Source organism: Calidris pugnax, unplaced genomic scaffold (assembly GCF_001431845.1).
Source record: "Calidris pugnax isolate Ruff unplaced genomic scaffold, ASM143184v1 scaffold138, whole genome shotgun sequence".
NCBI classification, from domain to species: domain Eukaryota; kingdom Metazoa; phylum Chordata; class Aves; order Charadriiformes; family Scolopacidae; genus Calidris; species Calidris pugnax.
Genome location: NW_015090858.1, coordinates 1,275,904 through 1,289,915, shown reverse-complemented (window position 1 = coordinate 1,289,915; position 14,012 = coordinate 1,275,904). Strand labels below are relative to the sequence as shown.

The following is a 14,012-nucleotide window of genomic DNA, read 5'->3' as shown; positions in this document are numbered from 1 at the left end:
ACAAACCCTCCTCCCCCCCTCCCGCGCCCCCCCCGCGCCCCCGGCCCGGGCCGTGACCGGGCCCCGCTCGCAGGGATCAGAGGAAAGAAAAGGTGCACATACTCTTCCCGCCTTTCTCCACATCTGACCTGTCATTCGGCCCGGCCAGCATGGACACGGAGAAGCAGCGGTACTGGGTGGAGAAGCGGTTCTGGAACACCCGCGGGATGGGGTGATCGAACATGTTGAAGGAGAACTAGGGAAAAACAAAAAAAACAACCCCACAAACCGTACGTTACCGGGTGCCGCGGCCCTACGGGGTGTGGCGGCGCTCACTGAGGGCCCCTCAGCGCAGCCACAGCCGAGCGACCCGCGCGGCGCCCGCCTCCCCGGCGGCCATGTCGCGTGAGGGCGGAAGGCGGGATGGCGCGCCGGGCGGCGGGGCCGTGGCGGACGGCTTCTCCGGGCGGTTGGCCCCTGCCCGTTCCCCGGGGGCGGACGCGGCCCCTCCGCCGCGCGGGCGGGCGCGGAAACCGCGAAGCAAACAATTAACCCGCGGCAAAGATGGCAGACACGGCAACTGATGTCCGCATGACACTTCCGGCTGAGCTCCGCCTGCCATTGGCCAGTCGCGCGAGTCGCGACTCCCTTTTCCCAGCCCCATTGGCGACGACCCGGAACGGGTTAGGCAGCTCGCCCAATCCGCTCTGAGGAGGAGGGACGGCCGCTTTTCTCATTGGCCAGCGCGCCGTAAGGAGCCGGCCAATAGGAAGCGGCGCTGATTTGGCGCCCAGTTCGAGTCGGGGCGGCCGCGGGCTCCGTCGTTTCCCCGCCGCTCGCGCTGCCGCCATGTTCGTGTCCGACTGCCGCCGCGAGTTCTATGAGGCGATTGTCAGCCAGGTACGGGCGTCCCTGGCGCCCGCGGACCCTGCTCCCCTCAGACCGCTCCCCCGGGGCTCTGCGGCCCTCGCTGCCTCACGGAGCGGGGACGGCGCTGGGGCCGCCCCTGGCTCAGGCGGCTGAGGCGCTCCGGTACCGCCCGGGTTTGGGGACAGTGGGACCCGGGTGTCTTCTTGTTTATTTTATATCTTTTTAATCACCGCGCTGTTGTTTGGTCAAACACTAAATCCTGTATTCTTTCTTCTCTGGGGTTTCTCTCGCAGCCGCTCTTACCGAGAGGAGGCTGGGCGGCCGCTTTCGTGCTTTATCCCCCTTTCCTTAGCTCTGGTCGGAGTGGAAGCCCGCACTGAAGTGGCAATGCTTTTGTTTAACAGCCCTCTAGTGTTTCTACCGGTAAAATTACAACGCGGATTGTGCAAATGAAAGCATTTCCCTTAACTCCAACTGTGAGCAAAATCTTAAAAACAAAACAAAACCCCAAACAAACAAAGCCCTCAGAAACCGACCAGATAAATCGTTTTGCCTAAATCAAGGTCATCCTGGGCAGGGTGAAATGGCTGTAGGGCTGAGCAGCCTTGAACCTTCAAAAGCCTGTGCTGTTCGTAGGCACCTGAATAATTATGTTTCCTCAAAGTACCTGTCTTAGTTTGGGTGTGTGGAGTTGTTTGTCGTTCAAATTTACAGGGATCCAAGCCAGTTAATTTTGGTTGCAATGTCCATTCAGAAGCAATCCTAGGTTACAATTACAATTACCTCTACCTAAATTTCTTACTTTCCTGCCTCACAGTGATCTGCACACATCACAGCCCATTCGTTTTGGCACCAATGTGAATGTATTAATGGTGTTCCTCTGTTCTTTTTGCAGCGTGTTCTTCTTCTTGTTGCCTCAGATGTTGACGCATTATGTGCTTGTAAAATACTCCAAGTAAGTCTTTGTTTATTATCACTGTAAGCTAATTGAAAAAGAAAAAATGTCTTCAGATCCTTTTAATAGGTTTGAACTGGGGAAATGGTGAAGGCTTAATCTGCTTTTGTAACTTATTTCTTCCACAAGTTACAACACTGAAAACTATTAAGTCATACTCCCAAAGCTCATGCAGCTTTGTCGTTTGGGATGTCTTCAAGATAAAGATTTGTTATAGCATTGCAGAAGAGGTTGTTTCCCCGGCCTTTGCTAACAGCTGTTTCCTTCATTGCAGGCTTTGTTTCAATGTGATCATGTACAATATACACTTGTCCCGGTATCTGGATGGCAAGAACTTGAAACTGCTTTTCTCGAGCACAAAGATCAGGTGAAAAAGAAAATGGAATTTTTTTAAGTTGCAGCTCATCTTATATAGACATGCACTTGCCTTTTCCCAGCTTACAGTGTCAGCTCTTAAACTAATTATTGTTATTGGCTACCTCAAAACAGTGGTTAAATTTTAAAATACCCATAACAAACTTCTTAAGCTTTTTACAGCAGCTCGAACTAACGTGCTATAATTTTAATAGACTTGAATTAAGTCTGCACATATTTTGAGATACAAAAGGTGGTGGTATTGGATGTCCAACACACCCGAATTTGCTGCTTTGTCTTAAAAATCTTTTTCCTCCTCAGAGACACCAAATATCAGAAAGTACATACAGGTTTTGGCAATGATGAATGTTTTGGAGGTTTTGTAAATTTTTCGGTCTTAGAGGTTTCCTGCCAGTTGAAGTAAAATACATTCATTTTTATTTTATTTGCAGTTCAAATATTTTGTTCTTATCAATTGTGGTGCCAACGTTGACCTTCTGGAGATCTTGCAGCCGGAAGAAGACACGGTGTTTTTCGTGTGTGACAGCCACAGACCTATCAATGTAGTGAATGTTTACAATGACACCCAGGTAAACACTTTTCTTTCATCATACCAGTCCTTGTGTGGTGTGGTGGGTGGCGTGGTGCTTTTCTGTGCTCTGCAAAGCTGCTTACACTGTTCGCCAGTAGGGTGGGAGGCAGCATTAATGGATATTTGCAGTAGTAATGCCAGGATCAGAAAAAAACCCTGGTTTTAGTAATAAAATATACTGCATTAGCAGTGTGATAGTTGTTAGCAGTCAGCACCTGTTAATCCTAGGGCTGTAAATCAAACTGCTACAAACCAGAGGACAGACATCCTCCAGAATATAGTGTCTACTACCTCTCAGCATCTAGCAGCACTTAGAATGTGAGCATTAAGCACAAAGTATTTGACAACATAATTTCAACAAGCATTAAAAAACACTAATTCTTTCAGTAATGCTGTAACCAAAGAATATTTTTTTTTTACTCTTATTTTGTGTTAATAAGAGTCTTTGTATTAAAAAGCTGTATTTTTGTTATGCTGGGAATCAATCGCAGCCAACATTTTTACTTTCTCTTCCTAAGTATCTGAAGCATTCTCATTTGCCATTTGAAATGCTTTTTCATCACTAAATAAGATACTTTATTTAAAATGCTTATTTTCCCTTGCTAGATTAAACTGTTAGTTAAACAGGATGATGATCTCGATGTTCCTGCGTACGATGATATCTTCAGAGATGAAGAGGATGAAGAAGAGGACTCAGAGAATGAAAGTGATGGGTCAGAACCCTCAGAGAAGCGCAGACGTTTTGAAGAGGTGAGTTTCTGTTGCTCCACTGTGGAAGGAAAATAAAACACTTAGTACGTATACTTTACATCATAATAATAGCACTTGAGTTTTGAGTTCACAAAATCAATGTAAGATTTAAAAATAATTGACTATGATCAGTAGAGTTTCACGTATGCAAAATGTTTATTTATCGGAACTACACAGAAATATTTTCTCCTTAAAAGAATGATGTTTTAAATTTGATTTTGCGTAATGCTGTCTGTATAACCAGGGAACTGAAGAGATCTAGCTCTGGTTGTGTGCTCGGGGATTTCAGTCTAACAGAACAACTTATTTGGATAGCTGCTAATCTACTGGAGTATTTTTTCTAGCTTTTTAACATCCAGCTTAATTTACAGGATGTAATAGAAAGAACAATGAAAAGGCGACAGAGGCGAGAGTGGGAGGCACGCAGGTGTGTTAAACTGTTTTTCATGTTACTTGTATCTTTTTATTTTTTTATTAAAATCTTGAGAATACAAAAGCTTGATACTATGCTGCTTGAGTTGCGATGCTTTAGTTTTATCTTTATTCAGAAAATTTAGATATTTACTATATAAAAATAAAATGTTTAAATGGAGGATAGTTGTAAACAGTAATTTATAAATTTGAGTAGCAATAGGTGCATTGCTTCACTTTAAGTTCTGTTCTTGTCTGTCTTAGAGTGAAATTGTGCTTCTGTTTTCTTCCTTTACAATCCCACTATTGGCCATAGGACCGAGCAGGAACAAATTAGATAAGAAAATGGGGTTTGAGCAATAACGTTTTCCTTTTTACTTTGAGTACACTTCGGGGCATTTTCCACGCGGCTACTAAAATCTAATCGCCTTGCAGAAAAAAAATTCTAGTCCAAGCTTAACTTTTTTTTTTTTATTACTAAAATGGAATTTAAATATTATTTCACAATTCCTGGCTGATATCTTTAATTGGATCCGATGATCAGTTCACCAGTTAATCAAATGTGGGATTTTTTTTTTCCTTTTAGACGAGAAATTCTTTTTGATTACGAGCAGTATGAATACCATGGGACCTCAGTAAGTACAAACTCATTTGCCATAAAAACACAAGGTGCTTGTGGTAATTGGAAAATATCCAATGTTATAATTATCTGATACAATGTTATAATTATGTAATAACACTATACATAATAATAATATTGCTATACCTTGTAATTCTTGTATCTTACTGTTATATATAAGATACCACCTACATGTAGGAGCAGTTCCATGTCTCTGGCTGTTGTACATACAGTTTTGCTGTTGATGAACCAGACACATCATAGGAAGAAGACTGGCAGGGGCAGGAGCTGAGTCACAGTGGATAAACTAACATTGACAGTGGGGGAAATGACAGACCAGATCTCTTAACAATTCAGTTGTTTGATAACTTTAATGCGGGTATAAAAAAAAAAAAAAATTGATAGTGTGGTTCTTTTAGGTCTTGACAGAAGTATTTCTCTGTACACAATATACTCTCACAAAAAAGACTTTAGGGAGCTTGTTTGCCTTTCAAAGTGCTAGGATATTTCACACACAACACTTAAGACATTAAACTGTTCCTTCTGTCATTTGGCCACCTGTGATTATTTTTCTATTTTGTGAAGTGCTGCTTTATATATAATGTAAGACTGTAGAGCTGTATAAAATATTTTTCTTTCTACTTTGTGTCTTTAAAGTAATATGCCATCAGATTGTCAGACTCAAATGTGATTTCTAGAACTTTAGTAACATGCTAGTACTTGGCAAATTTAACCATGTTGTGTTTAATGAAGCAAGAGTTTTGTGTTCATTTATCCTCTCTTTTTGCTTTTCCCTCATGCAGTCAGCGATGGTGATGTTTGATCTGGCCTGGATCATGTCTAAAGACTTGAATGACATGTTGTGGTACGTTCCCATTGTCATTTTTCAGAGAGTCTAGAAGCTTAGCCCCATAGTAAAGAGGGGCAACATTTCCCAAAATTATTTGATTTCACTATAAGGTTCCAGTTGATTTTGTAAGTGGATTGATGTCTTGAATTGGAGGACACATCTGTGTAAAATCATTACAAAAAACCAATAGATTTTACATGGAAAAAGGGAGGATGATACTATATGTGCGTGCTAACAAGGGAATAACAATGTATAACTTTGTTATTAACCTCTAGGTACACTTGGTGAAAGTTTCTGATTTGTTTTGTTGCAGTATATTTAACCCTCTAGGTATGTATACTAGAATATTTTTTGGTTTAACTTTTTATTTTCCTTTTTTTTCCTCCCCAATTTTAGGTGGGCTATTGTTGGCCTCACAGATCAATGGGTCCAAGATAAAATCACTCAGTAAGAATTTTTAAAAAATTTATCTTTATTATATTTAATATTTTATTTCTATCTTTAAAAAAATATTTTTAAGAGTAACTAATAGCAATTAATAGAGATCAGGAAATATATGGGAATTCATATAATATAAGATAATTAACAAACAGTGACATCAAATATTTTAATGACTGAATGTGATCTGATGCCTTCCAAAAATGGGAATAAACATCAGAAAAATGTATTTTCCTTTTCAACTATTTGTGAAAAATAAAGTTAGCTTAAAAATTCTAAAATTATAAAACAGTCACTTCTGATCTGGGAAGAAATGGTGTAAATATGACCTTGACACAGTTTAATTAAAGGAAAAAAATAGTATGCTCTGTATTCTCCAGCTTCATTTCCAGTTGCAATTAATAAGTTTCAGATTTCCCCCCCCTTTTTTTTTCTGTTTCTTATTTCCTACTAGATGTCCTCAGAATTCTAATAGCACATGTGTAGGCTTTAATTCAGGTATTCTATTGTTACCAATACAGTGATGTTTTTAAGGAGATAAATGTAATAAGTAACTGATTTCATTGCTGAGTCTGTCTCTCTGTACTGGTTCTGTTTTCACTAGAATGGCCTGGGTGTGTGGCTGAATGTTGAAAGAACATTATTTAACAAGTCAGTTTGGGTTCTTGTGGAGCTGTACCTGCAGCTTTCGTGCCGCTGCCTTTGTATAATCTTTAGGAAGCATTTTTGTGTTCTCATAATCAAGTACAAAATGCACAGGAAGAAAGTGAAGTAACAAATACGTTGTTGTTTTTTTTTTTAAGAATGAAATATGTGACTGATATTGGAATCCTACAGCGTCACGTGTCTCGCCACAACCACCGCAACGAGGATGAGGAAAACTCCCTGTCCATCGACTGCACGCGAATCGCGTTTGAGTACGAGTATCCTTGTGTGAGATCTGGGGGAGAAGGAGCTCTGCCCACTTGGTGCACCCCACTGAGATTTTATCTAGGGGAAAAAAACACCAGCACCATCTCTGCTGCTGAGAATGGAATTCAAAGAAATGGAAATGGGAATGTTTTGTTGAACATGAGTCCCTCCTTCGATAGCTCCTGTAGCTTCAGTTCAGCTTAACCTGTCAGAGTTAGTTAGGAGTCAGTGTTGCTTGTCTGGAGTTACAGGCACCTGCAGCATCCAGCTGTGTCTGTGTAGTACAGAGATGCCAAATACAGAGGCAGCTGAAGACTTACCTAATAGTTTCAGAGCTTTGTCACTATTTGTAACTTCAGATGATAGATGTGTTTGCAGTTATTTGCCCTAATTCCCGTTCAGTCTGCGCCTGGCACTTTACCAGCACTGGTCCCTGTATGAGAGTCTCTGTAACACCGCGTACACCTCTGCCAGCCTCAAGCTTTGGTCCGTGCAAGGGCAGAAGAGGCTCCGGGAGTTTCTGGCTGACATGGGGTGAGTTATAAAAATCTGGGTCTCAATTAATGGATCATTTTTTCAATGAATTATGGGAAAATATTGAGGATAGAGCTTGCAAGTACTCAGTGTCTTAGTTTGTAGATATAGTTGTGGGGCTCTGAGTAGGTTGCGGAGTCTCAGTTGAATTATGTAACTTGTGTCTTGGTGTGTGAGGAACCCTTCAGCTCTTTGCCCTTCAGCTCTTTGCCTTTGTTGATCAGTGGGGTGGTACGTAACCCGCACTTTCGCATCCACTCTTCAATGGCTAAAGAAAAAAGATACACAAGCAAGTTTAGTCAGACTTAACTTGCTACGTTATTTAATATTAAGGAAGTCTTATGAGAGGAAGGAAAATCTTTGTTTCTTCTGGCATACCTATCAATGTATTTTTTTCCTTTTGCTTTTAGTTTGCCTTTGAAGCAAGTGAAACAGAAGTTTAATTCCATGGACATGTCTTTGAAAGAAAATCTTAGGGAAATGATTGAAGAATCTGCAAACAAGTTTGGGTAAATGATTTTAAATAAAATGCTTTATCTGAAAATACTTTTCAATTAAGTTCAAATACTTTTGTATGAAGAATGATGTAACATCTTGTTTTAAAAAAATGTGCCTCTTAGAACGTTGGAGTATGCTTTGTCTTTGTGTTCTTAACATTAGCATGCTGAGGAGGTGGGTAATCAATGTTCATAACAATGCTGACAATCTCAGTAATCCCTACTGGTTTTATTTCACTCTGCAGAATGAAGGATTTAAGAGTTCAGACCTTCAGCATTCACTTTGGCTTTAAGAACAAGTTCTCAGCAAGTGATATAGTTTATGCAACAGCTTCTCTAATGGAGAATATAGAGAAAGAGGGGCCTGAAACAACTAATTTCATTAAAGCTTTGGACAGTCTCTCCAGGTACTGAAAATAAGTGTCTCCACACTTTTACAATCTTATTTAGGGAATGTAGGTTACGTATCTAAAAGATGCATTGATGTTTCAAAAGCCATTGAAGAAAAATCAAAATATCCCTGTGGATAGTGTTTAAAGAGATCTCACTTTTGTTTGAAAAGCTTTATTTTTATATGAAGGTGTAAATTTTTTTTTCCTGCTGCAGGGGTAACCTGGACAAACTGCACCAAGGACTGGACCTGGCCAAGAAGCAGTTACGTGCCATTCAGCAGACAGTAGCCAGCTGTATTTGCACCAACCTCGTCATTTCTCAGGGGCCTTTTCTCTATTGCTCTCTCATGGAGGTCAGAATTCTAATTTTTTACTGTCTCACAGTTGAATAGCAGCATTTTCCTGGGTGCTTGACTCAATTAGAATGACTGGCTCAGGCAGAACCCCTTTATCCTCTGGTGAGTCGATACTGGCATCGGCACTGAGCTCCCCAAAGGCAGAATCACCCCTCAAAGGGGGGCTGCACTTCAGAGTCAAGTGGGTGAGATCTTGGGGTAGCAGTTCTTGTTAGTGTTCATTGAGGCCCACAAAACTTATAGCTTTGTCAGCAGATATTAAAATTAAATAAGTGGAAGAATCATCTCAGATTGTAATAGAAATAATTCTTCTTTTCCTAGGGCACACCGGACGTGAAACTGTTCTCCAAACCAGTCTCTCTCTGCCTGCTTAGTAAATACCTGCTCAAATCCTTCGTTTGCTCTGTAAGTAAATCAAAAGCTTTTGATGAACTTCTGGTTGCGTAGTAGTTATTGTACTGCTGGACACTTGAACTATCCTCTGTTTGGAAACTGAATACCTCCTGCCACCAGGAGTGGGACAGCACTTCTGAAACACACTGCAAAACATTTACCTTAAAAGTAGAATACTTCAAACGAACTTGTGATTCATTTACTTAAGTGTCTAAAAATGTTAAAGTCTTTGTAATCACTTTGGGATTTAATTAAATTACAAAATTTGTTAAAGTTACAGCTTACCGCTGTAAAACAATATGACAGGGGACAATTTCCAGTGAAAACTGTGGGCTGTGTTTCTCAATATCTTATCTGTTGTTTCTCAATGTAAAATGATTATTGCAAAAAATTAAAGTTTGTAGATACTCATACCTGCACTTCTGTTGTTGTTTTTATAAATCATATATTGTCTATGTCATTTCTGGGTTATAATGGAATGTAAGATCAGAGATGAATTAACATTTCTATTGGTCCTTAAAGTGATTACATAAAGAAACCATCTTCTGTTGACCTGCATTATAACTGTCTCCTCAGATGAACATTTGTAATACAGAGAGCTGAAACTAAATTGTTTCCTGCATTGTGTCTAACAAAGAGACTTTCTCACTTCCAGACCAAAAACAAGCGCTGTAAGTTGCTGCCACTGGTCATGGCTGCACCCATGGACGTTGAGCAGGGAACTGTGATCATGGTGGGGATTCCTCCGGAGACAGAAAGCTCTGACAAAAAGAAGTAAGCACCTTGTTTAAAAGTTCTTACTAAAGGTTATCTATGACTTTTCCTGCCTCTGAAGCAAATATATCTTTCCTGTACCTATTTGACACTGAATTGTATCCTTTTTGATACCACACTTTTTGCGTAGTTATGCATGCTACTTTGAGAGAGGATGCACATGTTCCCCAGCTTCCTTGCAAGTTTTTTCCTTCCCTCTTAACTATTTCTGTATCTTAAGAGGGTGATAGTTCATAGGTCACTACATGACCCATGACTTCATTTCTCAAAGCCTGCAAGGTTAAGATTCCTGCACTTGAATAGGGCAGGTGTGTGTTGAACACATGGCACATGGAAAACATCTGGAAGATATTTTAACTCTCAGCAAGGAAAGAGTTCCATACTTCTGCCTTAGTAAATATATCCTTTTCTGCAATGCTTATTTGTATTTCTGGTCATCTTGTAGCTTTTTTGGAAGAGCATTTGAGAAGGCTGCAGACAGCACCAATTCCAGGACTCTACACAACCACTTTGACATGTCGAGTGAGTAGCGCTCTGTCACTCCGTTCAGCAGATGTCCTTCAGGGGTCAGTGTTTACGCAGCCTCCCCAGAGCCCAACAGCTATAGCCCATGCACGCCTTTGTGTATGAATTAGATGCAAACATGAAGGCTGTGTTTGTGATACACTATTTCTGTGTCTAACATAAACACAAACTCCGTCATTTGTCAGTCTCTCTCCAAGTGCTATCTTGCTTCAACAAGATTTGCCTGTTTCTATATGCGCTTACAAAAGAGGCAGTTTTTAATCTGCACTTAGGCATGCATGTTGAGCATACAAAGGAACATTCCTAGATTTTAAAAAGTAGCAGCAATACCATATAGTGAGCACCTAGAGTCTGCTGAAATATAAGAGAAAAATAAGCAACGTGCTTGGCATTTTGTCTAAATGAATAGTTTCCCTTTTTCCTTCTTAACGCTGATTGAGAATGCATTTTGTCTAAATGAATAGTTTCCCTTTTACCTTCTTAACGTTGATTGAGAATATAAATAAGTATGATTGGAATTAATCTTCAAGTGTGACACTAGGTATATCTTTCAGTTATTTGCATCTTGTAATAAAATATTTCATATTTTAGTAATTGAATTGAAAACAGAAGACCGGAGCAAATTTCTGGATGCACTCATTTCTCTCCTGTCCTAAAGGTAAGACAGCATAAGGAGGATTAATTTAAAAATTAGTTACAAATCAAGTTAGTAACCAAATGACATATATTATCTGTAGAATGTTCTAAAGAAATGCAGCAAATTCTAGTGAGAATATAAATTGAAAATAAGAGGTTTCCTACAAAGACAATTGTTTTTCTTTCTGGTGACATTAGGTATATCTTTCAGTTATTTGCATCTTGTAATAAAATATTTCATATTTTAGTAATTGAATTGAAAACAGAAGACCGGAGCAAATTTCTGGATGCACTCATTTCTCTCCTGTCCTAAAGGTAAGACAGCATAAGGAGGATTAATTTAAAAATTAGTTACAAATCAAGTTAGTAACCAAATGACATATATTATCTGTAGAATGTTCTAAAGAAATGCAGCAAATTCTAGTGAGAATATAAATTGAAAATAAGAGGTTTCCTACAAAGACAATTATTTTCTTTCTGGGAGGTGCAGACAATATACAAGCAGAATATTTTTTTTTTCCTTAAGCAATTTATTTAAGTTTCATCATCCATAACCTTCTCTTCCGTTGTTCTTAACTTGTGGCTTTTTAACTTCAGCTGGAAAAGGAGCAGCTCTTTGTGTTGTGAAAGAAAAGGAGTTATTAGATAATTGTAGTTAATACTCTGTTACTGACTTTTTCTTTTAATTAAGATGTCCTTTTTGAGCTCAGGGTGGAATCTCGTTCATAGCAATGCCATTCTTGGCTTTGATGTTAAAGTAGAATCTGCGTTTTCCTACGTTCTCTTCCGTTGTTCTTAACTTGTGGCTTTTTAACTTCAGCTGGAAAAGGAGCAGCTCTTTGTGTTGTGAAAGAAAAGGAGTTATTAGATAATTGTAGTTAATACTCTGTTACTGACTTTTTCTTTTAATTAAGATGTCCTTTTTGAGCTATTTAAGTTTCATCATCCATAACCTTCTCTTCCGTTGTTCTTAACTTGTGGCTTTTTAACTTCAGCTGGAAAAGGAGCAGCTGTTTGTGTTGTGAAAGAAAAAGAGTTATTAGATAATCGTAGTTAATACTCTGTTACTGACTTTTTCTTTTAATTATGATGTCCTTTTTGAGCTCAGGGTGGAATCTCGTTCATAGCAATGCCGTTCTTGGCTTTGAATTTAAAGTAGAATCTGCGTTTTCCTTTCCCAGTGTTGTAGCCTGTGTTAGGTGTATCTTATCTGGAGCAGAGATGGGGACATAAGACTTATTTTGTAGTTGTGATTATTCACCTCACACTAGTTCAAAGTCTGTTTTAAAGCTACTTGAGGGAAAGACAGATTTTACTGTAGATCAGGTACAACTGTCAAATTATTGCAATTTCTTCAAATATTGAGTGCTTTTTGATGATTACCTATTTTTATTGGTTTGTGCCTGCGTTTATGCTGCAGCAATGGGGGGGGGGATAGCTTGCTTTCTCCCAGAGAAGACACAAACTCCAGATTGTTTTGTAAAGTATGTTCAGACAATCTGTAAGACTTTGAAAGTATGTGACACCTCATGGCTTTTTCATGCCTGAAGATTTGGTTTTTAGTATTAACATGAGAAGTAATCTCTCAAGACGATCCTTATGGTATGTATAGGAAGGAAAAGGAGTAAGATGAAGATCAGCAGTGAATGTTGGCAGTCCTGGCCAAATGACATGATGACTTACCGTTTTTCAATGGCTATCAAAACCACAATTTCATTTTTTTTTTCTGTTCCCTCAGAAGTTTGGAACAGTGGGCCAATAGCTGCAGTTGTTGTTGAACAGCATGATGATGCATGGCTTCTGAGATCCCCTATGGGTTTGTTTCTCTCCTTACACCCTGACTGACTGTTGCTGTTTGCCTTCTGCCCTCGTTACACAGTGGTGCCTTTGGGTTCCTGGTGCTGGAAGCTGAGGACCAGATGCTCTGGAGTTATTTGGGATGTTCCAAAGTTCATGGTGCTGCAGTTGTGATGTATCGTCTTGCTTTGTCTTAACTGTACTGGTACTGCCCTGGACTGGTGGGCTCCTGCCTCTTGGGAGGCTGAAAGGATTTTAACCTTTTAACCTAGCACACAGATACTGAACCCTGCTTTGTAAGGATCCCATCCTCGTAATGGCAAGAGGTGCCAACTAGGAATATCTGCAAACTGAACTCCTGTTTCTCAAACATGCTTTGAGTAGACATGCTCCTGTGATGTTTAGTTGTCGGCTAACATCAAAAAAAAAAAAGGTTTTGAAGAAGTTCCATATTTATATTACTATTCAAGTGTTCTTTTAAAGTTGTCTTGAATGCTTTTTATTTATCTTTTTAATAAGAAACTTTTAAACTCCCTAGAATGTTGAAACATATTTTTTTTTAGTACCTTCAGGTTGAGGACTTGTACTTTAATTGAAATAACTGTTGTGAGACAAGTTTTAAGTTTTTAGGGCTTTTAAAATCCAAGTACTGAATAACTGCCAAACACCAAATGAAAAATCTGGGGAATTCCGGTGTCAATAAAGCATTTTCAGTCATGTGTTGTGATACCATGTTGCCACTTATAGCTTGGCTTTGGGAATAATTTTCCTGGAAAGAGTCTAAAATACTATGATAATTGTGTGTAGGTTGTAGCATTATAAATATTGACAGAGTAGCTGGGTCCTGTCCCACAGCAGCAAACTCATTTCACTTCAGTAATGAGTTGTTATGGCTTGTTAGACTGTTCCTGCCGAGCCTTGGTGGGTGTGTATATGTGTATCTTTGCAACCCTTTGTAATGCTGGCTTGAATTCTCTGTGACTTTGGTGTTTCCATGTATTATAATGAATATGTGAAAGTTATGTATCATTACATCGTACTTTGTACAGATTTTTAATGCGGTTTAATTTAATATTAAATGTGATTTAAATGTAGCCAACAGAAAGCTAATTAAACTATATATTTTTATTCGAACAAAAGGGGTTTTCTTAAGTTGTCATCTTACCTGAGCAGTAAAATCCCTGTGCCAAGGTGCAATGGCCAAAAAGTTGCGCTTTCTAAGATAAAATGTGATGTCACCTTTTAGTTGTGCATGTTTCCCAGGTAGTACTGGCAGTTAGAGGGGGGACAGTTTGCTTTAGTAGGTGACAGTCATGTCTTGAAAACTGGACACATTTTCAGGTGCGTGCACCCTTTTTAGCTTCAGCAATCTGAGTGG

At 39.5% G+C, this 14,012-nt stretch overlaps 2 protein-coding genes across 4 annotated transcripts in view; one reads left to right on the top strand and one right to left on the bottom strand.

Annotated features, from left to right (window-relative positions):
• The window catches only part of UFD1L (ubiquitin fusion degradation 1 like (yeast)), a 6,446-nt gene extending 6,122 nt beyond the window's left edge, over positions 1 to 324 (bottom strand). The window contains exon 1 of one of the 2 annotated variants that reach the window (XM_014943977.1): positions 103 to 324. In XM_014943977.1, the coding sequence (XP_014799463.1) occupies positions 103 to 223 (121 nt within the window). In that variant the 5' untranslated portion in view covers positions 224 to 324. The remainder of the gene's footprint in view (positions 1 to 102) is intronic. The other variant, XM_014943978.1, reaches the window with a different exon arrangement.
• Positions 325 to 773: 449 nt separating this feature from the next.
• On the top strand, positions 774 to 13,768 carry CDC45 (cell division cycle 45). 2 transcript variants are annotated; one of them, XM_014943980.1, is made up of 19 exons: positions 774 to 879; positions 1,745 to 1,804; positions 2,079 to 2,171; positions 2,611 to 2,748; positions 3,357 to 3,500; positions 3,872 to 3,927; positions 4,498 to 4,546; positions 5,334 to 5,395; positions 5,777 to 5,827; positions 6,622 to 6,741; positions 7,133 to 7,264; positions 7,675 to 7,773; positions 8,007 to 8,168; positions 8,368 to 8,506; positions 8,831 to 8,914; positions 9,558 to 9,676; positions 10,122 to 10,198; positions 10,793 to 10,859; positions 12,717 to 13,768. In XM_014943980.1, exons 1-18 carry the CDS (start codon positions 829 to 831, stop codon positions 10,855 to 10,857), a joined length of 1,701 nt encoding a protein of 566 aa, XP_014799466.1. In that variant the 5' UTR covers positions 774 to 828; the 3' UTR covers positions 10,858 to 10,859; positions 12,717 to 13,768. The 2 variants fall into 2 exon arrangements, with proteins under 2 accessions (XP_014799466.1, XP_014799465.1); XM_014943979.1 differs by having other exon boundaries at positions 12,576 to 13,768.
• Positions 13,769 to 14,012: the final 244 nt, after the last annotated feature.